This window comes from Cucurbita pepo, chromosome 9 (genome assembly GCF_057944985.1).
Source record: "Cucurbita pepo subsp. pepo isolate OVF chromosome 9, ASM5794498v1, whole genome shotgun sequence".
In the NCBI taxonomy this organism is placed as follows: domain Eukaryota; kingdom Viridiplantae; phylum Streptophyta; class Magnoliopsida; order Cucurbitales; family Cucurbitaceae; genus Cucurbita; species Cucurbita pepo.
Window position 1 is genome coordinate 4,848,173 of NC_141806.1, and position 25,317 is coordinate 4,873,489.

A 25,317-nucleotide genomic window follows, 5' to 3' on the forward strand; every position below is an offset into this window, starting at 1 on the left:
TTGGGTTTGTGAGGTATTTTTACGGCTCCTCTATTGCCACATTTGCGACCATGCCCACAACCTTTACTTTCCTTTTTGTGGTCGTCATGTCCCTTCGTACCTGAAAATGAAGAATCAACCACATCTTTCTTTTTTGTTCATGCAAAGTCACTCCTCATGTGTGAGTAAGACATGCTTCTCCTCAGGGTGAGTAAGACATGCTTCTCCTCATCTTTATCTTCATAGCCACAAAGTCTCTCCTCATGGACCCTAAGACGACCAACGACCTCCTCAACCAACATGTTCTTAAGGTCGTTAATTTTCTCGATGGAGGTAACAATCTGCATGAATCTCGAGGGAACATCTCGAATGAACTTCTTTAGGATGAAGATCTTTTACACCTTGTCACGTAACGAACAGATGCTAGTGACGATTTTCGTCAATTTCATGGCAAATTCGAACCCTTTTTCTTAAGACACACTTGTTAGAAAACAAGAAAAATAGTCCGTGTATGCGATGATCCTATACGATTTTCTAGATTGCATACATTGAAATGGAACTTATTGGAAAAGGTAAGACAGAAAATTCGAAAGCAGTATCCATTTGAAAAAAATTTGATCCTGTGATTGAGAGTATGAAAAGGGAGGAACTTTGAGGGAAGGAATCCGACTTTCATTAGGATCCTGACTTAGAAGTTAACATACATGTTTATCGACATGTATGTTATCGGTCCAGTAACAGACTTAGAAGTTAAAAATTGCGCCTAAAGATAAAATTGCGCAATGGCAGAAGTGGCCAACAAGCCAAATCTTGATGGCCAACAACCAAATCTTGGGCCTAAAGATAAAATGGTCGAAGTGGCCAACAAATCTTAATCTTACGCCTAAAGACGACCAACAAACAAATCTTACCCCTAGAGATAAAATTGTCGAAGTGCCAACAAAAATCTTAATCTTGGCCTAAACATGGCCAACAAACAAATCTTGGGCCTAGAGATAAAATTAAGCAATGGTAAAGTGGCCAACAAACAAACAAAACTGGATTTTTTATCATAGCTTCGTTGTCCACGTAAAGCATTGGTGGATCGCCCTCTCTTCCGATGAGTTTTTTCAACAGTCGCACAAGCCAGACCCCTTGTGTTTGCGTCGTCGAAGCGGTGATGTACCCTGCCTCGCAAGAAGAAAAAGCAACTAACTTTTGTTTAGTTGATTGCCGGAAGATCGCGCTGCCTAAGATAAAGTAAATCATCCCAGTGGTGATCTTACGATCATCAACGTCACCCACCATGTTACTATCACTATAGCCGACCAGCTCAAGCTTCTCATTTCCTCTCCCTGCATAGTATTTCACACCCTAGCCTCTGGTTTCAGCCACATAGCGCAGGATGCGCTTGACAACCACAAGATGCTCCTCGTTAGGTGCTTCATAAACCTACTCACGTATCCAACGGAATAAGCGAGGTCAGGGCGTGTGTTTACCAGATAGCGCAGGCTCCCAAAAATACTGCGATAATTGGTGGCGTCGACTGTCATCGTAGTGCCGGCCTTATTTAGCTGGAGCTGGGCCACCATTTGTGTCCTTGTAGGGCTACTGTCCGCTAACCTAGCTGTGTCCAGCAGCTTCTTCGCATACGCACTTTGGCGATGGTGATGCCGACAGTACTCTATTGTACTTCGATGCCGAGGTAGTAGCTGAGCACGTCAAGATCGCTCATCTTCAAATTCTTTGACATCTCCCTCTTGAATCTTCCAAAAACTTCCATGTCGCCTCCAATGATTATGAGGTTGTCGACGTACACTCCCACAATCAGCCGCCGCTCGCCGACATGCCATGCTTAGAGGCACAGCTCTTGAACTTCAGCGATAGCAGAGTATTATCGAGCTTTCCGTTCTAGGCTAGTGGTGCTTGCCAAAGCCCATAGAGTGCCTCGTGCAGGCGCAGTTCCTTGCCGAAGTTGTCCTTGTCTAGGAAGCCAAGTGGTTGTCAGACGTAGACGGTCTCCTTGAGCTATCCGTTGAAGAAAGCGGACTTCATGTCCATGTGCTGGACCTCCCAAGAGCAATGTGCCGCGATTGCCAGCAACAGGCGGACGGCTTTCAACCTTGCAACTGGCACGAATACCTCTTTGAAGTCCACTCCTTGTTTCTGGATATAGCCCTTCGCCACTAGACCGGCCTTATACTTCAACTTCTCCCTCTTCGTTTCGCTTTAGTTTGATACCCATTTTAGCCCTATGGCTCGGTGTTCTGATGGGATGTCCTCCAGACTCCACGTCTTGTTCTTAATGAGGGATGTCATCTCTTCCTTCATTGCCTTCAGCTAGCACGGGTTCCTTCCTGCTTCGGCCAAGGAGTTCGGTTCATCCGCGCGAATGGCATGCGGTTTAGCCACTTCTTCTAAGAGCTCGCGCGCCGCCAGTCCCTATGGTTCACCTCCTCCCAGTAGGTCTTCAATCCTTCGGTATCTGGCTGCCAGACCATCATCGTGATTGGCATCCAGCATCGAGTCCATAGTACGTGGTGTTATGAACTCAACTTGTTAAGGGGGCGTAGCAGAAGTTGTGGTAAGTGTAGGTGTAGGCGTGTCCGGTACAACTGTTGTGACGGTGATAATGCCCGACGCTGTGCTCCTCCTTCTCCCAGCTCAATAATGAGGTAATCCATCGTGAATTGATTTGGGTTTTGGTCTGCCTCGGTCACATTGTTCCACCGCTAGAAGGTGTTCTAGTCAAACACGACGTCGCGCGATAAATGAGCTCACCCCCCGCAGGATCATAGAGCCTGTACGCCTTGCTCCTGGGTTCGTAGTCGATGAAGACGACCTTCAGCCCCCAAGGATCAAGCTTATCGAGGTGGAGACGTGTGATCTTCATATATGCGACGCAGATGAACACTAAGAGATGATGTACCGCTTGCTTCTTGTTGTACCAGGCCTCGTGTGGCGTCTTCCCATCGAGGCTTCGCATTGGCGACCAATTGAGGAGATAGACCCGTTGCTCTCGTTGGAGTTGTCGTGGAGCTTCAGGCGTGGAAGACATTCCTCCTCAGTTTGTCGTCCTTAAAGCGGATCTCCAAAAACTCCTTCCACAACTGCTCGATGTTGGACTCCCGCACTCCCTACACACCAACCCGGCGAGACTTGATCCCCTCCCAAGCCGATTGCGCGGTGCGCTTGGTGGAGAGAGATGCTAGCCTCTTTGGAGGCACAGAACGTAGTATGGCAGAAAATGCCAAGTAATCCTCCTGATACTTGATCGTTTCTTCTTCCTCAGGCTCGACAGCGTTCCACAATCCTTGCGCCTGTAGGTTAACGTGCATCGGGTACTGCAAAGGGGCGGTCATCTCCTTGATCACTTGCTCGATGACAACTCGACGTCCGTCTTCGCGGTGCCGGCCTCTTGGTGGCAGTGATGGAGACGTCGACACTCGGTGGCGGCATGGAGGAGTGCGACATCACCGCTTGTTTAGTGGTGAGAATTCTACGTTGTGGCCGGCTATGAACCATTGAAGCATATTAACATAACTGCAAACCACAACGAGCTTTTATGAACAAACTGGTGAAGCATATTAGAATTTTTTTTGTTTATCCTTAATCATGAAAGTGATGAATGATGACTAAATATTCAAGTGGTTGTAGTTTAGTGGTGAGAATTCCACGTTGTGGCCGTGGAGACCTGGGCTCGAATCCCAGCAGCCACATCTATTGTTTTTAGCTACGAACCATTGAGGCATATTAACATAACTCAAAAGTGAAGAAAATTAGAAGTTTTTTTTGTTTATCCATAATCATGAAAGTGATGAATGTTGGCTAAATATCCAAGTGGCTGTTGTAGTTTAGTGGTGAGAATTCCACGTTGTGGTTGTGGAGACTTGGACTCAAATCCCAGTAGCCACAACTAATTTTTTTAGCTGCAAAGAATTGAAGCTAATATAACTCAAAACCACTCCAAGCTACACAAATTAAGCTAAATATCCAAGTGAGACCTAGACTCAAATACCAATAGTCACATTTGCTTTTTCTAGCTATGAACCATGAACAAACGGGTGAAGCAAATAGAAATTTTTTTGTTTATCCTTAATCATGAAAGTGATGAATGATTGCTAAACATCCAAGTGGTTGTAGTTTAGTGGTGAGAATTCCCGTGGTGGCCATGGAGACCTGGACTCAAGTCCAAGCAGCCACATCTGCCTTTTTTAGTTACAAACTATTGAAGCATATTAACATAACTCAAAACCAGTTCACAACTCAACCCTCTATTTTTCTCCTTGTATTAGACACATGCTTTCTAATGATTAGTTGTAGATTAGGAAGAATGATGGGTGAAGTTTAGTGGTGAGAATTCTAAGTGTGGTTGTGACGACCTGGGCTCAAATCCTAATAGCCACACACACATAACATGGTTTTGATTTAAGCTACAAAACACAAGTATGACATTCGTAATGGTATGGACCACTTCAATCCTAATCCGCTAAATATCGAAGTGGTTGGTTTAGTGGTGAGAATAACATTTTGTTGTGATCATGGAGACCTCGGCTTGAATCCATGCACAAACATTTGATTGTATCTTACAGTCTTTCTCATGATTAGTTGTAGATTATGAAGAATGATGAGCAACATATCGAAATGTCTATAGTATAGTTTAGTGGTGAGAACTCCACGTTGTATGATGAGCAACATATCGAAATGTCTATAGTATAGTTTAGTGGTGAGAACTCCACGTTGTGGCCGTAGAGACTTAGGCTCGAATTCGAGCAGCCACATTTGACATTCGTAAGTAAGACATTTTTAATCGTCATCCAGTATTGTCCTTGTTCCATCTCGAAGTATTGTATTGATGTATGATATGAAAATTATAATGTGGGAATATCCAGGGGCTTGCTAACTTACCCTTAATCATGAACAATCAAAATAAGGTCAACGAGCCCCTTGGTGGTAAGAATTATAGGGTTTGCTAGCTTATCTTAACCATATCCGTCAAGATGGGCACTGTTTGGTGCCCAGTTAACATGCATGTTTATGGACCATGTTGCAACATACGGGATACATGAACGTTATATTCCCCTCCCTTTCCAAAGTTAAGGGATGCATAGTTACCCTTTCGAGAGTCAAATAAGTATCTTCTTACTGGGTATGTTGCGCCATCTGTGGGGGTCAAACCCACGACCACATGGCTAAAAGCCACACGCTCTACTACTGAGCTAAGATGGCTTGTCACAGCAAAGGTAGCACATGTTATCCCCACTTGTTAGAGAGATATGAAAGAGTGAGTATTTGCTTATTGGTATGTTATAAAGACTAGTCATTGAGTTTTTTTTGCAGCTATTTATAATTTATAACTTGCCATTTGTGGGCATAGAACCGCTTTGTCACATATGGAAGCACATGTTGTCCCCACGTGCAAGAGAGAATGAAAACTAGGTATGGTTGCACCATCTCGCTTTGTCACATATGGAAGCACATGTTGTCCCCACGTGCAAGAGAGAATTAAAACTAGGTATGGTTGCACCATCTCGCTGTCACATATGTTGTTTATAACTTGCCATTTGTGGGCATAGAACCGCTTTGTCACATATGGAAGCACATGTTGTCCCCACGTGCAAGAGAGAGAGAGTTGAAACTAGGTATGGTTGCACCATCTCGCTTTGTCACATATGTCCCCACGTGCAAGAGAGAGTTAAAACTAGGTATGGTTGCACCATCTGTGGGGATTGAACCCACGACCACATGGTTAAAAGCCACCTGCTCTGCCACTGAGGTAATACATGTTCCCACTTGTTAGGGGGAGTTATTTGAGGAAAAAAAAAAAAATGACGGTGAGAGTAGATATCAAGCCTTCACAACAAAATGAGTATTTACGAAGACTAGTCTCATTGAGTTGTTTGGAAGCTATTTATATAATATAAAGCACCATCTGTGGGGATCGAACCCACGACCACACGGTTAAAAGCCATGCACTCTACCACTGAGCTAAGATGGCTTGTCACAACAATGGTAGCACATGTTATCGTCACATGTTAAAGACAGTTATTTGAGGCTGAAAAAATGTGACGATGAGAGTAAATCGTCATGTCTCAAGATAAGGAGTCATTAAGTTCTTTTGCAAAAACCCACGACTATGTGGTTAAAAGTCACACGCTCTACCATTGAGCTAAGACGGAGACAATTCTCAAATAAAGAGTCATTGGGTTCTTTTCAGCTATGGTAGTACATGTTGTGCCCACTTGTTAGAGAGAGTTCGTGGAGGCAGGAAAAAAGTGATGATGAGTAAACCGTGTGTCTTGCTAGGTTAAGGATGTGATAAAGGGCTACAAATGAGTTGAGATTACTAGGTACATTTATGATGTGATGAAGGGCTACAAATGAGTTGAGGATACTGGGTATATTTATATACTCTATGTCGTACCCATATTTTTATTAGATTGGTATATATTGATATGTCTTCAAAACTATTCTCGAGATAAAGAGTCATTGGGTCCTTTGTATCAATTTAATTTATAGCCGCATTTGTAGGGATCAAACCCGCAACCATGTGGTTAAAAGTCACACGCTTTATCACTGAGCTAAGATGACTTGTCACAACCATGTATGTAAGTCAGAGCATGAGTAACAAGTAGCATCACTTAGTGCCCATGAAATTGATGCATGTTTTTTTGTGATGCTAAGATACCTTGATTGTGCTTGAATATCTTCTTATATTTTGTTCCATTATGATAGATTATGGCTTCAAGCACTAGGAGAGAGACAAAGCATGATTGGGGTTTCGGACGAAGGGCTTAGATAGAGTCTGATCCCACACACGAGTTCTTTATATAGGGAGGAACCTAGAAAGTAGGTGGTCTTATTGTCCACACACCCTGCCATCTCTGATTCATGTTGTTACAACAAATAAGGGAAATTGAAACGACAAAGACAATGTCAGCATGTCAAGAGAGTCTAGATTCTTGAGGGACTTCCGTAAGTATCACCCACTTGGGTTGGATTGAAAGATGACTAACCCCAATGTTGTGGAGGCATTGATTGAGTCAAAGGATAAAATTTTAGGGTACTAGATCAAAAGATCTAGAGAAAGACTATTGATAGGATCTTAACGATACGTGATGAGTCAATCGCTCGGTTGTATCTGAAGGAAGCTTTCGTTTACAAATACAACCAAATGTCAACCAATATCATCTACTTTTTTTAGCTACAAACGGGCAAATTTGAAGTTTGTTGGTTTATCCTTAGTCATGAAAGTGATGAATGTCGGCTAAATATCCAAGTGGTTGTAGTTTAGTGGTGAGAATTCCACGTTGTGGCCGTGGAGAGCCCCACATCTACCTTTTATAGCTACCAACGAGCAAATTTGAAGTTTGTTGGTTTATCCTTAATCATGAAAGTGATGAATGTTGGCTAAATATCCAAGTGGCTGTAGTTTAGTGGTGAGAATTCCACGTTGTGGCCGTGGAGACCTGGGCTCGAATCCCAGCAGCAGCCACATCTACTTTTTATAGCTACCAACGAGCAAATTTGAAGTTGGTTGGTTTATCCTTAATCATGAAAGTGATGAATATTGGCTAAATATCCAAGTGGCTATAGTTTAGTGGTGAGAATTCCACACGTTGTGGCCGTGGAGAGCCCCACATCTACCTTTTATAGCTACCAACGAGCAAATTTGAAGTTGGTTGGTTTATCCTTAATCATGAAAGTGATGAATATTGGCTAAACCAATAGCCATGTTACAAGATGATAACTTTTATTATTTTATTTACAATTTAAAATTATTCATGGTTTGAAAACTCAAGGTTATTAATGTAATATTGAATAGCATGTAGTTGACAGATCATGTTTAAGTAATAACCTAAATGGTCTATATATATGGATAAGGTTGGGTGTACCTTTTATAGCTACCAACGAGCAAATTTGAAGTTGGTTGGTTTATCCTTAATCATGAAAGTGATGAATATTGGCTAAACCAATAGCCATGTTACAAGATGATAACTTTTATTATTTTATTTACAATTTAAAATTATTCATGGTTTGAAAACTCAAGGTTATTAATGTAATATTGAATAGCATGTAGTTGACAGATCATGTTTAAGTAATAACCTAAATGGTCTATATATATGGATAAGGTTGGGTGTCTTTTCAATAACATTGTTGATACGGTCCACTTTGTAATCGTCACAAATGATTTGATCCAAGTGGGAGTATCATATCCAATGAGTTTGTATAAGACTAGACCAAGAAATACTTAATCTCTCTTTATAAAATCTATTAATTGAGAAGATTATTATTTCAGACAATGAACATATGCGACTCAATTTTAATCCCTTTTATTGTTTTTCATGTTAGATATATCTTTACTACTATTATTGTGCCAATATGAGTGTGTATGGCTAGTTACCAAAATCATGTCTACACCCGTCAGGGCTAAAATGCCCCAAAATGTACTATAGTAGGGATATGATTAGTTGTCAATTCTTCCTACTCGGGTCATATGCTAGCAAAGTCGTTGTTGTTGCTTATTTGCTTTTAGCCTATAACATCGATTTCTTTAAAATCGTTTTCAATGTATTTCCTCACTCACGTTTTCGAAAAAATTTCCCTCAAACATGAGATGAGGCTCAAGCATACGACCACATTATTTGCGAAGTTAGAATTACACACTGCTGACTTGTTGGCTGGGTTAGAACAAGTGTCACACAATCACTGTCCGGCTGCTGCAAGAGTGCGATTGTGACACTTGACACACGTGTGTGAAACACACGTGTAAAGACCCCTACAGTAGCGTGGTGAGTTCTTTTTGTCTTGTTCGACTATTTTCACTCCAGTTTCCATACTAGTCTTATTTTGGCTTGGACTAGGACCTACAGAGAAATTAGAAAAAAGCTAGTTCGAGAGGGTACGAGTTATCCATGTAAGTTACCATTTGAATCCTCCTTAAGTAGTACTTATAGAGATTGCTTGAACAAGCATGCATGTTAATAAATCCAACCTTAGATGGATAGAACCGGCATGTTAGAGCATTAAACGAGCACGTAAATATGAGAATAATATGCTTGATGTAGAATTTACAGAATTGCCCCTAAGATAGAGATTATGGACTACATTTGCTTTCATGTTTTATGCTATATTAGAAAGGAGGATGAGAATTTGTGATATGCGTTTTAGGTGATTGATGTATGTTATCGGCTCCTTAAGCATATTTGATTTGCATGAAAATTGTATATTAGCTCTAGGTGATTGATTGTGTATTCTTCCTATAGAGTGTAGATAGTAGCGATAAGACAAGACTAGAGCTATACAGATAGGTTAGGTGAACGGTGACCTAGGTCATGATACCTCTAGTAGACCGAACACCCTAGGATCGTGAGTAGCGACTAGTAGGTCTGGACCCTAGTGCTACAAAACTAAGTTAGACTTGAAGAATTAGTGTAGAGTATCCTGGAGTTGAGAGTCCATGTTTAAGCGTCTAGTTTCCCAAGGAAACTAGTAGACCGTCATGGCACACGTGAGTGATTAAGATAGATCTCCAAGCCATTAGTAGTATGAACGGTGTCACTAGTGTTCCCGCCACCCTCTCCCCTCTAGTACCCCCATGACATTATTATAAACTTAGGTTGGACCCGTTAGCACTCTTACCAAGCGATAAATCCCCAAGAGTGGTTTTGTCGAGCTAGGCCTAAGGCAAATAGGGCAATGCGTTGATGCAACCAGGTGCCCAACCTCGTAGAAGTGGTTAGGGGTCTTTTGAAAAGGGCCACTCTGTTGTAAACTCGTCCTAAGAGTGGGATGAGACCACGTGGGTTGACACAGCAGTTGGCCAGCACACGAGGTCGCACCCTCAGATTAGGTAGATTTTGTGGTCCTGTAGGAGGGTCCACTAGCTAGCCTTCCATATATGATGTTCATATTAGCAGACACTATATTGTCCCACCAAATTAGTATGAGGTCGTGCATCAACCTATGATACTGATCATTCACTATATAGACAAAACAAGCTACCTAAGTCATAAAATAGAAAGGTTGTACAACATGGACAAATTCCTTAGGGCAAGATTCAAACCAGAGACTTGTTCGGAACTTTAAGGCTTTCCTAGAAGCTCACATAGCTGTAGAACTAGACCCGTACTTCGTAGAGACTAGAGAAAAGCCCGCGAATACCTACTAGGTTAAAGATGGAATGAGAGCCTACAAGTAGGTTGCTTACTGTGTATTTTTATACTCACCCCTTTCCTTGTACGTTTTTGCAAGTGTTCACTAACTGGCTGGTTGAGGTGAGGGAACGTTCAAGAGCTGGGAGTCACAGAGGATGTCATCCCAAGACGTTAGTCCGTCGATTTAATTTGTCCATTTTATATTTTTTGAAATTGTATCCCAAACCCATTCCCCATTTATAATAAACTCAACACCATCTTGTAATTAGACTTTGTTTTGTTTTTATTTATGGTGTTGTTTTGTTTTAAATTTGTTTTAAATTTTATTGTATTTTATTATATTTGCTTTTGTTTTATCTCGAAACCTTAAAAATTGGGTTGTGATACACTAATGACCTCGTGGTATGTCTTAACAACTCACCTCAACCCAATGAAGACATGTTTGACACTTGGACTGATGACCCAATATGATGATCCCACGTCCTAGATCATCAATAGGGCCAATTTCGTCGACTGATTTTCATGCCGGCCTACACGTTTAGCTCCCAAGACTAGACAAGAAGGTCCAAGGGCGTAAATTACATGAAGAAGACAAGCACGCTAGGGTCAGAAGCTGAGTGGAGGAACATGTGACTATGAGAGAAAAGAACTCTCATTTAAAGCTTGGACACAAGAGTCGGAACTATCGAACACTATAAGAGACATACTCTCCCTAAAGAACACATAATCTAAGTTCATATTAAGATCACCTTAAGCTCGTTACTAACTTAAAGCATAGGAGAGTGTTCTTCTTTGTGTAGAACCATTTGAAGGATTAGCTTAATCCAAGAGTGATTTATTGTCTATTGGACAAGGATAATGTTAAAAATTTTAAAAAAGAAAGAAAAAAAAAAAAATCAAAATTAAGCGGTGGTGGTCTCTCTTAAAGCCAACTGTCCTTAGTATTTGGTTGCCTTATCCATCGTCCATGGCAATGGACTATGCAATTCTGGGTAGCTTCTCCGACGAAATGCTTTGTTCCACTGCCATTTTCAACGTAGTTCTTTCACCATCGTAACGGATTACTCGCATTTTCTGTTCATCCAAATCGTCCATCGGTGGCTTTATCTTATCACTGTTCGATTCGGGAAATTGATAAAAGAACAAGAAAACAGGCAGTATGACGATGCCTCTTTGTGATTCATTTATGGCGAAGCACTGCCACCCTTCTTCCCTTTCATCTCAATCTTACAAGTTTCTTCTTTCTTTTGAGGCCTTCTCTATGAAATCTCATCTGCGTTCCGCTTTCATCGATAAATCTGCCTTGCAATTCGGATCGAAAACCTCTAAACTGGTACATTCAAGAAAACGGAACACACGCCCTGTAGCTTCGCTTGGAGGTTTTTTAGGCGGAATTTTTAAAGGAACTGACACTGGGGAATCCACTAGACAGCGATATGCTTCTACCGTTGCTCTTATTAATGGATTAGAAGCGGAAATTTCTGCGTTCTCGGACTCGCAACTCAGGGACAAGACTTATGCGCTGAAAGAGCGAGCACAATCAGGCGAATCTTTAGATTCTATTTTGCCTGTAAGTCTCGCTAACGAATACTACTCTAGTTAACTACTTTTATGCTCTATTCATTGCTGAATTTTTGGTCTGGTGCTGAATTTTTTTCTTAAGCATCTGTTTCTTGATGCGGTTAAATTCTTCTCTTTGATTTCGTAACTTCTTTATGTTTGTAATACTAATTTAGAGTCGTTTCAGTTGCATATTGATGCGGGAAGTGCTATTGATAATGGTTGCTTTATTCGATTGTAATTTGATACTCAAAATTAGAATGTCTGTCAAAATCATGCTCGAAATTTGGTGGATCTTTGTGTAAACCACTCTAAGTTCATTTTCGGCTTATACTTTGTCCTGTATACTCTATTGCAAAGTTCTAACTATAAAGTTTTTGCTGCAGGAAGCATTTGCTGTTGTGAGAGAGGCTTCGAAGAGGGTATTGGGGCTCCGACCCTTTGATGTTCAACTGATAGGCAAATTTTCTACTCTACATTTTATCTTTTGGCTTTTGTTCTTATGGATATTTCTGCCTGTCATCTGTTATGAATTACCTTTATTTAGCAGTCCTCCAACTGCATCCATCAGTTCACGATGGGAGTTATTTGCTGCGAACTATTCAATGATATCTCTTAATAATGTACAATGTTTCTTAAGGAAAAAAGAAAATGAAAAAAGAAAAAGATAGAAATAGAAACTAATACCTAATATTTTGATAGAATACAAGATCATATTCTTATTGGATAATGGAACAAAAAAGAAAAAGAAAAGAAGGGAGATGAGGACATCGACCCAACAAGTACTCCATAAGGATTACAAATACTACAAGTTGACATTGTTAAAATAAATTATCATATTTTCAAAAAGTAAGAAGGAAAAAGAACTCCTCCATAAGGCTTTGAATTTGACATACTAGTCATGGTTTTTAGTTATATGTTATGTAATGAACTGGGAAGCTAAGATTTTTACTAGTTGTTTGATATTATTTTTTTTTCAATTTTCAAGGACACTTTGGAAGGTTAAATCTCCATGTAGAAATCTTTCATTTTTAATTGCTCATGTCTGGCTTAACACCATTTATTTTTTCTGGAGGTCCTCATCTATGGTCTTGGAGCCTCAGTAGTGTGTTCTTCATAAACACGCAGAAGAGGATTTAGATGATGTTAGTTTATCGCAGTAGTTTAGAGAATATTCTTGGACATGTTCTAAGTGAGGTTGGCTTTGAGTAGGACTTGTAACGTGATGTTGGAGGAGGTTTTCTTATATTCACCTTCTAGGGTAAATGATGTTGGAGGAGTTGCCTTTTTGGCTTTTATGTGGAATATAAGGCTACAGAGACTGAGAATCTTTAAGGGTGTATGTAGAGAGTCCTAAGAGGAGGTGGGGTGCATTCGTTCACTTCAATTCTTCTAGGGCTGACTATTTTTTGTAATATCTTTTGTTTTTATTATTAAAAACTGGACCTCTTTATATAATTTTTTCTTTTTTGTGGGCTTCCTTTATTTTTAGTTTTTTTTTATATAATTTTTTTATACAAAACTCTTTGACAATGTTATTTACCAAGCTATATCTTGGTGTAAACTTTCTAATATTTTTACTTCCTATATTTATATCTCCCTCATTAAACATCATAGATATTACACCCCTTTGTAAATTTCAATTGTCAATGAAACTGTCTCTTATATATATATAAATATATATATATTAGTAGTTCAATGTCAGTTTTATTTTCTAAATCCAAATTTGGATATTGGAATGTTGTTTTCAGATTTCCACTATTTGGAGCATATAATTCAAAGACCATCTTAAGAAACAAATCTGTCAAATGAATATTCATTGACTTAGTAAATCTGAAAACATAAAACAAAATCTAGTGTAGCCCTTGATTGCTAGTTTTTAAGTTTTCTTTTCATGCAGGTGGTATGGTTCTTCACAAGGGAGAAATAGCAGAGATGAGAACTGGAGAAGGAAAGACCTTAGTTGCTATTTTACCAGCTTATTTGAATGCTTTAACTGGAAAAGGGGTTCATGTTGTTACTGTTAATGATTATCTGGCCAGGCGGGATTGTGAGTGGGTTGGTCAAGTTCCTCGTTTTCTTGGACTGAAAGTTGGCCTCATTCAACGTATGCCTCATTTCTTTTTAAATCTCCAAACATCAGGCTACATTTTCCATTGAGTAGTTGGACGAACATTTTCACTTCTGATTGCTTAAGGTTGATTCTTGTACCGTTTTTATGTTTTTAAATATGTAGTTACTGGGACCTGGAAGTTCAGAATCCATTTTTCTTTCATTATTATCTTTTTTTACTTTACGTTTGGCAACCCACAAGCATGGCTATAACAAATATTTAATCTCAATATGACTTCGATGACAATCATTTTATGTATGTGAAGACAAAAGGGTAATTGAGGTAAATGCTTTGATGAGAGTATAATACACGTTAAGTACTTGCTAAACGGAAATTGGTAAACTATATTATTCTTAAAATCTTTATATACACCAGTTGTGAATTATCCACTCGATAATTCATAAAAAAAATTGTGGTCTTGGTACTAGTATATAATAAGTTGAGGATTTATAGTATATTATTCTTAAAACTATACTCTTCTTAAATTTTCATTGTACATTGTTGTGAATTGTGCACTTGATACAATTATATGACATGAGTGGCCTATCCTAGTTTCTGAAGAACCCATGTATTAGTGCTTTTTTTTTTTTTTCTTTTTTTCCCCATATTGAAGCTATTTTCTCTTGTTTTTTGGCACTTGCAACTTTGACCTATTAAAATATTGAAGATTTGTCTATTCTTAACTACTCAATTTTCTTTCATTGGATTATGAATTTGTTTTATCACTGTTTTGTTCCATCTGCCATTCCGTAAATTTTAAAATTTTAGCTTTATTTGTTTGCTGACTCTCTTAGTGTTTGATTTTCCTCATTTAAACCCACCCCACCAAACAAATTTTATTCAGAGAATATGACAAGTGAAGAAAGGAGAGAGAATTACCTAAGTGATATTACCTATGTCACAAATAGCGAGCTTGGTTTTGATTACTTGAGAGACAATCTTGCCACGGAAAGTAATTCTGGACTTATTTGCTTGTTTTCAGTTACATTTTATTTTGTCTTTACAAATCAAATAATCTAATTGCATCTGTGACATGTGCAGAGTGTCGAAGAGCTTGTCTTAAGAGATTTCAATTACTGTGTGATTGACGAGGTTGATTCTATCCTTATTGATGAAGCAAGAACTCCTCTCATTATATCTGGACCTGCTGAAAAACCTAGTGATAGATATTACAAAGCTGCAAAGTTGGCTTCTGCTTTTGAACGTGATATACATTACACAGTAAGATTATCAATTGTGATTTTTTTTTTGCCTTGTATATAAATCTCATTAAAGAAATTTCTGTTACCGCCCCCTTTGGATAAGACACTACACAATTAATTGAAGAGTCAAAAATTAAAAAAAAAGGAAGAACAAAATCTGCCATCAATGGAGCAATGAAAAACTGCCTCGGTTGCTATTGATCATAGATTCATAAAAGAATTATAATTCATAAACTGCTAGAGAGAGTATGTCAGAGTATATATGTAGTTGCTCCAAAAATGAATTTTGTTCCACAACTCTGCCCAATCCCCGGACTTCTTGAAATTTTTTGAATTTTTCCAACCAGCAGTGCCAAAGATCTGATTTTGTTATATGACCATTAGCTGTCTGATTGAGAACATGCCTACAAGAAAGCTTCTCAATGCATTGATAAAGAGAAGGATAGAGCTATATAAGGATTTTCTTTCTCAGTACTAGGTCTGCTGTGTTTGATATCAGAAGAGCCCAGCTTTTTGGAAAAAGTGGTTCGTTTTGTTTAACCAGAAGCAAAATTTTTCATTGAATAAATGAAAAGAGACTAATGTTCAAGGATACAAACTCCGCTTGGGAGTAGAGATCTGTTGTAGACCTACTTGGAAAATTCAGTAATGCTGGTGTTCGAAAACTGAATAGACCTTACCTCTGAAAAAAAAAAAAATGAAGTATATCATAATTAGATGATAGATTGTAGTACTAATAGTTATTTTTATTTTATTTTATTTTGGTGTTGCAAAATGGCTAGCTAGTTCTTCTTCTCATCCATTAGCTTGTAGGGACATAATTAGGTGACGCATTTAAGTTTTTCCTGGATTTTATTCTTGCCGGTACTGTTTCCATACGAGGCCCTTCCCTACAGGGAACTCAGAACTAAAATTAAATTTGAGAATATGCTGTACTTTATTGGCTGTACTTTGTAGGGACATAATTGTGCAGTATTTCGTTTGTTATTGTGTTTGAATGAGCTGTACTTTATTGGCTGAAATAGCTTTGAAGCCCTAGCAAGTGTCAAAGCTACCCTTCATTACTTATCTGTTCTTTTGTGTTCTTTGGTTTAGGTTTGGAAAATGATTAGGTTAGCGTACATCAGATTTTAAAAAGATAGCTTATTTCCCTTGCGGATTGAAGATTTTCTGGCTAAACAAAAATTTAAAATTTAAATAGTTGTGCTGTCACTGTTTCAGGTGGATGAGAAACAGAAGACTGTGCTGCTGACAGAACAAGGTTATGAGGATGCTGAAGAAATCCTGGATGTTAAAGACTTGTACGATCCTCGACAACAATGGGCATCATACGTTCTTAATGCAATAAAAGCTAAAGAACTATTTCTAAGAGACGTCAATTATATAATTCGTGGTAAAGAGGTCCTAATTGTGGATGAGTTCACTGGTCGAGTGATGCAGGTAATTTTTTGAATTCAACTGTATCCTCAGGATAACATCGTATTTGGTTTTTCCATGCATGGTTGGTCTTTCATTTTCTATCTTTCTCCAAGAATAAAAATATCCACGGCAGAAAAATGATCTTATGAGTCATGAGTAGGTCATCAATATTTTTTTTCAGGTATTTTTAATAAATATTTCTGTTACCTGTTTGTGTGAAACAACTTGAGGGATGGATGGGATACAATTTTTTTATTGTAAATTAGAGGACCATCGTCCAAGATTGCATATATTTCAATTAAATATTAGAATAGTGGTCTTTATTTACCCGATGGAAATCCATAATCCAGTAAAATAATGATTCCACTTACTTGAAGCGTGTAGCTTAAGTTGAGTTATGGTTCTGGCTATCAGTATTTGTGACGTAGGCTCGTGGTTAGTTACTGTGGGCTTTTACGTGAGCCTTTTAATTCTTTGTAAATTTCCAGCCAATCGATGTTAGTTGGTTATAGTTAGTTACCGTAGTGGGGTTTGTTGGTTAGTTTGTATATATAAAGTCTTGAAGATTTAATACATCAATTTGGTAAGCATATTTTGTTCTACTCTTATTTGTTGCAAAATTTTCAACCGACGTGGCTTCAAAATAGATAGGCCAAATCTACACATAGAAGTACTGGAATCATGTAAATTCTGTTGACCTCCCTCTTCTTTCGTTGATAAATTCTGTTGACCCCCCTCTTCTTTCGTTGATAGAATCCATGAATCAAGGTAATGCTAGCTATTGTCTCTTTGGGCTTCTGTCTATCATGTTTTATTAATTTAGGAGTCGCTTGCATAGTTTTGGATCAAGGTCAAATAACTGAAATAATAGAAAATATCATAGGAGGTTGTTGAGATACTTAGAAAATGTATAATATTTCGAAGGCCATGGACAACCTCTGCTTAGGTCTACTTTGGTTTTTCAATGCATATCCCTCATTTATGGTCTGAGAGAGTGGATGGAAACTGGGAAGGTTTTAAATGTATGAGCTAGTCATTTTCAGGCCGTTGTTCAGAAGGTACAAATTTAATGGCTCTAATAACATTTGTATTAAAAACCAGGTAGTTCTCAAGAAGTTGGACCTTGGAAGATATAGCGACTAGTTTCCTTTTCTTTTGCAGTTTGTTCATTGTGTGGTGGGAGATGGGGAGTGATACTTATGGGAGGACAAATATAGATTTGTTTCATTTTTAGAATTATTTTATCCTTCATTTAGATGAGATACAGTTCTATTTTTATTTTATCTTCATTGATCAGTGGCTCTCTCCCATCTATTCATCTGTAAAGCATGGATGATACTTGGCTCTAGCCTCAGAATCTGACGATGCAATTTTCCATAATCTTCTCTTATTTTCAATTTAACTACGATGGTTCTCTTTAAGTTCTGTCACCTCCAGAAGTTACTTCTTTGTGTTTTCCTGGCTTCCTCAAGTTCATTAAACTCTTCATTAGGGAGAGCCTTGTTCTTTTCTTTTCTTGGCAAGGGGTCACCAGTGGTTTTTCTAAAGCTGCATTTCCTTTGTAAAAAATGCTCGAATAGCCTATTTCATTCAATTTGTTGGGGTCTATTTTGGTAGTTACCATTTAGAAGGGTACTTTCTTGTACAGCGGCAGTTGTTCCATCCTTGCATAATTCAATAGGGGTTTTACTTAGTCTAAACTTCGAGGATACATATCTCTGCTCTATGAGTCTTCTAGTTCTCTCATGTAAATCCTTGTTTATTTGTTAGTTTCTTCTTCTTATCAGTCTTATTTCTTTCTTTTTTAAGCTTCGGAAGGTTGATGCCTTAAAAAAAAGGTAAACTTTTCTCTTAGTTCATTCTACTCGGATGAATACCAATGACTTTATCTAGAGGTCTTCCTTCCTCTTGGGTATAGTTGTGTTGTAACATGACAGGAATTGTTTTGCATAAATAAAGAAACAAGAGGGTATTTGAAGGTGTAGAGGGATCCAAGAGGAGAGTTTGGGAATGAACAGATTTAAATGCAGCAAAATCTTTTGTGATTTTTATTCTTTTCCTTCTTGTCCCAAATTTTCAAGAGCTTCAGGTTATTTTGTTATTTGTGATTTTTTTTTTGTTCGGTTTCAGCTTGTATTTTTATGTCCTTTTTTGTTCTGTACCTCCATTATTTTAATTGGTACTTGACCATATTTTTTACAGTATATATGTTAGCAGCTACATGCAATCATATTACACTATATATGTACATATCCATTATACAATACAATTTGATGGAGGAACTATGATGGTTTATTAAATTGTCCAGGGGAGAAGATGGAGTGATGGACTTCATCAAGCAGTCGAAGCAAAAGAAGCTTTACCAATTCAAAATGAAACTGTAACACTAGCTTCAATAAGTTATCAAAATTTCTTCCTCCAGGTAGATTTCATGTCAATATATTTTTCCATAAACTCGAATAATATTTTTCTCACTCATATTGATGTTTCTTTCTTCTTTCCACTGTTTGTAGTTCCCTAAACTTTGTGGAATGACCGGCACTGCAGCAACGGAAAGCACTGAATTTGAGAGTATATATAAGCTCAAAGTCACAATTGTACCTACGAACAAGCCTATGATAAGAAAGGTATTGATAAGACTGTTCTTCATAATTGATTTCTCAAATCTGGCTAAATAATTTTCATACTTACGTGGAACTTGCATATTACAATGCTGAAAATAGATCTTTGTGAGACCTTTGATTGTCATGCTTAAGTGTTGCGGTTTCTTAGTTTCTTTAGAACTGTAAAAGTTTCACCTAACTTTGGTTCTCGCCATACAAGTATGCTGTGTAAAAAATCTCTTTGGAGCTATCGTTCTGATCTTACATGTTCCTAATATCCCTTCTTCCCTTGTAATTGTCTTTTGTTTTTTGCTATATATGTTATACTGTAGTGTTACTATATATGATGTAGTGCAATGTGAGGTCTCTTTGTTTTTTATAAAAAAACAATGTATGCTATTTTTTTTTTTTTTTTTTTTTTTTTATCAGGATGAGTCGGATGTAGTTTTCAGGGCGACGACGGGAAAATGGCGAGCTGTTGTGGTAGAGATTTCTAGAATGTACAAGACTGGTCGACCTGTGCTTGTTGGCACAACTAGTGTTGAGCAGAGTGATGCTCTCTCAGAACAGTTGCGAGAAGCTGGAATTCCTCATGAGGTCAGATCTTCTATTTTTTTGAAAATTAACTCAACAAATTGACTATCACATGAAATGAGGAGAATGTGACATTCGAGAGCTTGCACACATAACCTCATACTTTATTACCACGTTAAACTTTCTCTAAATTATATTTTACCTTTTTAATCAAATTCTCAACAGTTTGTTAAGAACTTATAAATTTGGGTAGAATATGAAAGTCGAGCAAAATTCTATACAATCAATAAACTGGGTGCAAGGCCTCAATTTCAACGATGAGAGTTCATTTCTTTTCCTTCCAAAGCTACCATTTGGCTTTGGAAACACCTCCATTATTTTGCAAGATCACTGTTAGTGATGATATTTAGTGCACTTCAATTTCCATAGGTTCTCAATGCAAAACCGGAAAATGTTGAGAGAGAAGCAGAAATTGTAGCTCAAAGTGGTCGCCTAGGTGCTGTGACAATTGCTACAAACATGGCTGGACGTGGCACTGATATAATTCTTGGTGGTAATGCTGAATTTATGGCAAGGCTGAAGTTACGTGAGCTGCTTATGCCAAGGTATCATCTTGTTATGGGTTGACATTCCCCTCGTAGAACTTTTTTGTCCTTCAAGTAATTGTATTGACAGAAATCAGTCAGATCTACACACACAAGAGAGGATAAGAAATTCTTCCAACATGACTCTACGAGAAAAGGCTATTCAATTAGTTTTAAGACTAATAAAAAGTACAAGAGAGAGAGAGAGAGAGAGCATGAACGAAAGAGATGTCAGGATGGGATGAGAAGTAGCACCTGTAAAATTACTTCAAGCCCTTTCCCTGCTTCTCAAACTACTGCTTGAGCTAAGAATTAAGGGGTACTAAATCAATGTTAGTTTTTATTTCCAGCATACCTGATGCACTAACAGGTTGACTTGCTGTTTTTGAATGTGAAATAATCTGCGCATGTTCATATTACACTTTCTTGGTTGTTGGCTTTATTTTTCACAAGTGTGATGGGGCCATGGACGGATATCTACCTGTTAAAAACAAGACCGGGTGGAAGTTAGTGCATAATAAATCAAGCTTTACAATTTGTGGGAATATTTTATTGCAGACTCGTCAAACTAACTGATGGAGTTTTTGTATCTGCGAAGAAGCCCCCTCTAAAGAAAACATGGAAGGTGGGGAAATGATTTTGATCCTTGAATTTGTAATTTTTGGCAATAAGGTTGCTTGGTTAATATCTTTCTGTTGTAAGATATCTCAGTTGATGTATTTTATGTTATATTAGGTAAACGAAAGTTTATTTCCATGTGCCCTTTCAAGTGAGAATGCCAAATTGGCTGAAGAGGTTGTACAGTTTGCTGTCAAGACTTGGGGTCCGAGATCACTAACTGAGCTTGAAGCAGAAGAGCGTCTATCTTATTCCTGTGAGAAGGTAAATTCTAGTTGATCACTGAAGAATTCTTAAATTTTTGTATTTTCTTTTTGGCGATTTAGCTGTCTTATTATCATTCTGTCACAACACAACTTTGTGGTTCTTTCTCTTTGGTGTTATTTTTTCTTTATTTTTTTTATTTTTTTTATTTTGGACTTGTAGGGCCCTGCTCAAGATGATGTCATAGCTAAGTTGCGGAATGCATTTTTAGAAATTGTCAAAGAATATAAGGTTTTTACGGAGGAAGAAAGGAATAAGGTCAGTTTTCCTCAAATTCTGTTGCCTATTTCTTGGTGTTGGTTTGTCTCTTTTGTTCTCATCCAGTCATCCTTGCAGGTTGTGTTAGCTGGTGGACTCCATGTTGTAGGGACAGAACGACATGAATCCCGGCGAATTGATAATCAGGTTGAATTTATGTATTGGTGTTACATGGCTGTAATCTGGTAGTAAATCAAATTTAAAGATTTATTTATTATCGTACTGTGATTTTTTCCGTTATGACAAGTACTTTGTGCATTGTTCATATAAAGGCTTGTGACATATTATTCCTGTGTAACTTGAGATGAAATTGACTTCTTAATATGTATCATTGCAGCTGCGTGGTCGAAGTGGTCGGCAAGGGGATCCTGGAAGCTCACGCTTCTTCCTAAGTCTTGAAGACAACATCTTTAGAATATTTGGTGGAGATCGAATTCAGGTTATAATTTACATTTAGATCAGGTCTTATACTTAGGATTCTGTACATGATTATTAAGTTTTTTTAAGAAAAACTATTTGCATCTCTAGGGTTTAATGAGAGCTTTTAGAGTAGAAGACCTTCCTATAGAATCCCAGATGTTAACAAAAGCACTTGATGAAGCCCAAAGGAAAGTAGAGAACTACTTTTTTGATATCCGGAAGCAGTTGTTTGAATATGATGAAGTCTTAAATAGCCAAAGAGATCGTGTATACACTGAGAGAAGGCGTGCACTCCAATCAGACAATCTACAATCACTTATTATTGAATATGCTGAGCTGACGATGGACGACATATTAGAGGTAAATCATATGAACTTTCTTTCATATTGCCGATGTATCATTGAATTCAAATATATCAGATGCCTCACTGATCTTAAAACTATAGGCAAATATTGGCTCTGATACTCCAACTGAAAGCTGGGATCTTGAGAAGCTCATTGCAAAAGTTCAACAGTAAGGGGCTAATTCATTTTTAGTGGCTATCAAGAGCGCATCAATTTGTTAAATCCACTGCATGCATGAACTGCTTTCTGGTAGATATTGGTATAACCTGAACTTAGTTTCCATGACTCATATTTCGCTTTGTTTATAGGTATTGCTATCTATTGGATGATTTGACCCCAGAATTACTGAAGAGTAAAAATTCAACATATGAGGATTTGCAGAATTATCTTCGTCTACGTGGACGTGAAGCATACTTACAGAAACGGGTCTGCACGTCGATTATAATATGCATACACACACACACATACATATCCCTCCCTTCCCACCTGACCCTTTTGAGGCATATAAGTGATCTGATTCTTGCATGGGCCCACCCCACTACTTTTACTTTGTTTTAAAGTTCCTTATTTTCATTTTAAGGCGATGCCCTCCTAGATCTCGCACATTTTTTCATTCTTCAAATTCTTTCTTTATCTCACTTTTACCTTCTTTACCATGATTTTATATGCCTGATTTTGAAACCAGATTCCCTTTGACCTTTCTTTTGTTGGTTCTTTGTTTTCTTCATTTTATATTCTTATGTAGCCTTTTTGTATTGCTCCTTGCTGAGCTGAGCTTGTTTTTCTTCCTTGTTTTGTCCTGTTCTTTTTCGAGATCGGAAGTGTTTCCTCATTTTATATTAATAATTAACGTATTGGTGCTAGTAAACGAAAATTATTCTAAATTCACAAAGGAAGCTAAATCATTATTTATTAAAAACACTAAATTTCTCTTAGTCTAACAAACTAAAATTTTAAGTTTATTGAGATTGTTATATTGTTTATATTTTCAGGATATTGTAGAGAAGGAAGCACCAGGATTAATGAAGGAAGCCGAGAGATTCTTGGTGTTGAGCAATATTGACCGATTATGGAAGGAACACCTGCAGGCACTTAAGTTTGTGCAACAAGCCGTAGGTTTACGTGGATATGCCCAGCGCGATCCACTTATAGAGTACAAACTTGAGGGCTATAACCTCTTCCTGGATATGATGGCACAGATAAGGAGAAATGTTATATATTCTATATATCAGGTAAGGACTGTATGTATACTCTTGGTTCCTCTCTCTATATTTTTATTACAAATTCTCTTTACTCTCGTCTTCGACAGTTCAAACCGGTGCTCGTAAAGAAGGATCAGGATTCTGGAAGGAAGGCGAAATCAGCAGAAGTTGTAACCAATGGTGTAGGTACTAATAATAATCCAGATCCAGTTGCTACTGAATCGTCTCCCAAAGCAACTGCCTAAAATCCTGCTGCTGTTTCCCCATTGTGTTTAAAAATGGAGGATTCTTTTGAAGCCTTCTGCCTGTATCTAGGAAGACATGCTTGTAGATAGCCCCAGAAGAGTTTGGTAAGGGAATGAGATGAGCATTTACATTTACATCAAGGTTTAGATGGAATGTGCATTGATACGAGAAAAGTCTATCAAAGCTAGTGTTGGTGCTTATAGTTTTTCAGGGTAGGGTATCACAATATGCACGTGTCCGTGCACGTGTACGGGGCGGGGTAGATATGAATTTTTGTTCAACTCCAATACTTTATTCTCAGTATGTAAAATAAACAAACAATTGATCATAATATCGATATTGTCATTAGAAAAAATTCAGCTCAAATTGTTTTTGTCTTGATGGTTGGTCGGCCATGGAACCATCGGTGAACTCTGGCCTTCTTTTTATATATATATATTTACTACCTTTCGTATCATAGTCATCCTTGTCCAACATGTTACAGGTTTATTCTTAACTTTTTTTTTTACTATGGTATATCTTTCATTTTATCTAGCTATTTAGGTTTTTTTTTTTTTTTTAATAATTTAATGAGCGATTCATTCTCACTTTTGATGGATTTGACTTAATATATATTACAGAGGAATACAATTAATTATGAAAATTTTCCACCTGGATTATATACTATCAATCGTCGTTACTTTTTATTATTTGATAACGTATAACATTGTTTTCTCAAATTGCTTTCAAAGCGTTTTTCAAAACTTTCTCCAACTTCGTTTCTAAAACTAGTTTGAAGAACGAGTAGAGGTAAAATTATGTCGTTTGTGTTTTTTATGACTCAAATTTAAGTTGGTTGACTTTCTTGTAAGTAAGAATAAGTGTGCATAATTGTTTCAGGAGTTTCAAAAGAATCTGATTCTTACCGTTGGTACTCGAGTTAGCTTCTAGAAGTGAAATCAGTTAGTGACTAAGTAGTGCTAGTTCTATATAGATATTTTTGAAATCTTACGAGATTGCCACCAAAGTTCACAATATTGATGTGGTAGTTGGTTGCATAGATAGGATGTCATCCAAGAATTGATGTTTAAGTTTGAGACCCTAGAAGATAAAGTAACACACGATGGGTGCTTTGAGCATGGGGATTGGCTCCCTCGTACACATGAACAAACGGGTTGAAGGGGTAAGACAATTCTCTATCTCGAACTTTCATAAAAATGCAAAGTTGCACTCGATGTGGTCATGATCGAAGTGGTAGATTTGAGCACTAAACTAAATCAACCATAAGAGTAATGGGGAATCTAACCCCAACATTAGTCTAGTTTAAGTCCTTTTGTGGGATTCGAGATGCCAAAACTCTAGAAAATTTAATCTTTAACATCCAACCATACATTAAACCCACAAAAATCATGACAGAGGAAGCGAAGATCTTGTTGACAATGGATGCGACATTGTAGTAGAGGTCCAAATACATGAATATTCAAAATAATCAATGTACTATAGATACATGAAAGAGATTAAAATAAGATCATATTCACAATTCTCTGAGAATGGCGAGATATTAGTGAGACAAAAATCGAAAAAATTGAAATACACTAAAAATATTTGAGATTGCGTCAAACAACTTTCTGGGTCGAATGTATGATTATATCGTAAGTAAAAATGTATGTTCTACAAAAAAAAAAAAAAAAAAAAAAAAAAAAAAAAAAAAAAATTGATAAATTCATTGAGTTCGTTTAAACTTAACCTAATATTGAAAAGGTTAGTAAGTGAATATTGAAAAGGTTAGTTTGATGTTGACATTCACATTGGATGCTGGAGTTGGGGGAAGCTTTGTTTGTTTTTTTTGTGTGAAA

At 37.6% G+C, this 25,317-nt stretch overlaps 1 protein-coding gene and 4 non-coding genes across 6 annotated transcripts; 3 read left to right on the forward strand and 2 right to left on the reverse strand.

Moving 5' to 3' along the window:
- The first annotated feature begins 3,605 nt into the window (after positions 1–3,605).
- Positions 3,606–3,677, forward strand: TRNAH-GUG (transfer RNA histidin (anticodon GUG)). The gene has a single exon. It is a non-coding gene; the product is annotated as a tRNA-His (tRNA).
- A 1,438-nt stretch (positions 3,678–5,115) lies between these two features.
- Positions 5,116–5,187, reverse strand: TRNAK-UUU (transfer RNA lysine (anticodon UUU)). Its single transcript has one exon. It is a non-coding gene; the product is annotated as a tRNA-Lys (tRNA).
- A 697-nt stretch (positions 5,188–5,884) lies between these two features.
- TRNAK-UUU (transfer RNA lysine (anticodon UUU)) lies at positions 5,885–5,956 on the reverse strand. Its single transcript has one exon. It is a non-coding gene; the product is annotated as a tRNA-Lys (tRNA).
- A 1,424-nt stretch (positions 5,957–7,380) lies between these two features.
- Positions 7,381–7,455, forward strand: TRNAH-GUG (transfer RNA histidin (anticodon GUG)). Its single transcript has one exon. It is a non-coding gene; the product is annotated as a tRNA-His (tRNA).
- A 3,600-nt stretch (positions 7,456–11,055) lies between these two features.
- Positions 11,056–23,939, forward strand: AGY1 (Albino or Glassy Yellow 1). Of its 2 annotated transcripts, XM_087126906.1 has the most exons (20): positions 11,056–11,685; positions 12,062–12,134; positions 13,576–13,782; positions 14,633–14,735; positions 14,829–15,009; positions 16,212–16,430; positions 18,718–18,831; positions 18,923–19,036; positions 19,442–19,609; positions 19,976–20,151; positions 20,689–20,755; positions 20,866–21,012; positions 21,175–21,270; positions 21,349–21,417; positions 21,608–21,709; positions 21,799–22,050; positions 22,136–22,203; positions 22,343–22,460; positions 23,027–23,266; positions 23,344–23,939. In XM_087126906.1, exons 1-20 carry the CDS (start codon positions 11,275–11,277, stop codon positions 23,479–23,481), a joined length of 3,063 nt encoding a protein of 1,020 aa, XP_086983032.1. In that variant the 5' UTR covers positions 11,056–11,274; the 3' UTR covers positions 23,482–23,939. The 2 variants fall into 2 exon arrangements, with proteins under 2 accessions (XP_086983032.1, XP_086983033.1); XM_087126907.1 differs by lacking the exons at positions 11,056–11,685; positions 12,062–12,134 and having other exon boundaries at positions 13,639–13,872.
- The last annotated feature ends 1,378 nt before the right edge of the window (positions 23,940–25,317 follow it).

Excerpts from the sequence above, each read along its gene's own strand:
- AGY1 (XM_087126906.1), top strand. The coding sequence starts at position 11,275 with ATGACGATGCCTCTTTGTGATTCATTTATGGCGAAGCACTGCCACCCT. Across the intron at positions 13,783-14,632 it reads GAAAGTTGGCCTCATTCAAC|AGAATATGACAAGTGAAGAA; the intron begins GTATGCCTCATT and ends AATTTTATTCAG. Across the intron at positions 22,204-22,342 it reads CTCATTGCAAAAGTTCAACA|GTATTGCTATCTATTGGATG; the intron begins GTAAGGGGCTAA and ends CTTTGTTTATAG.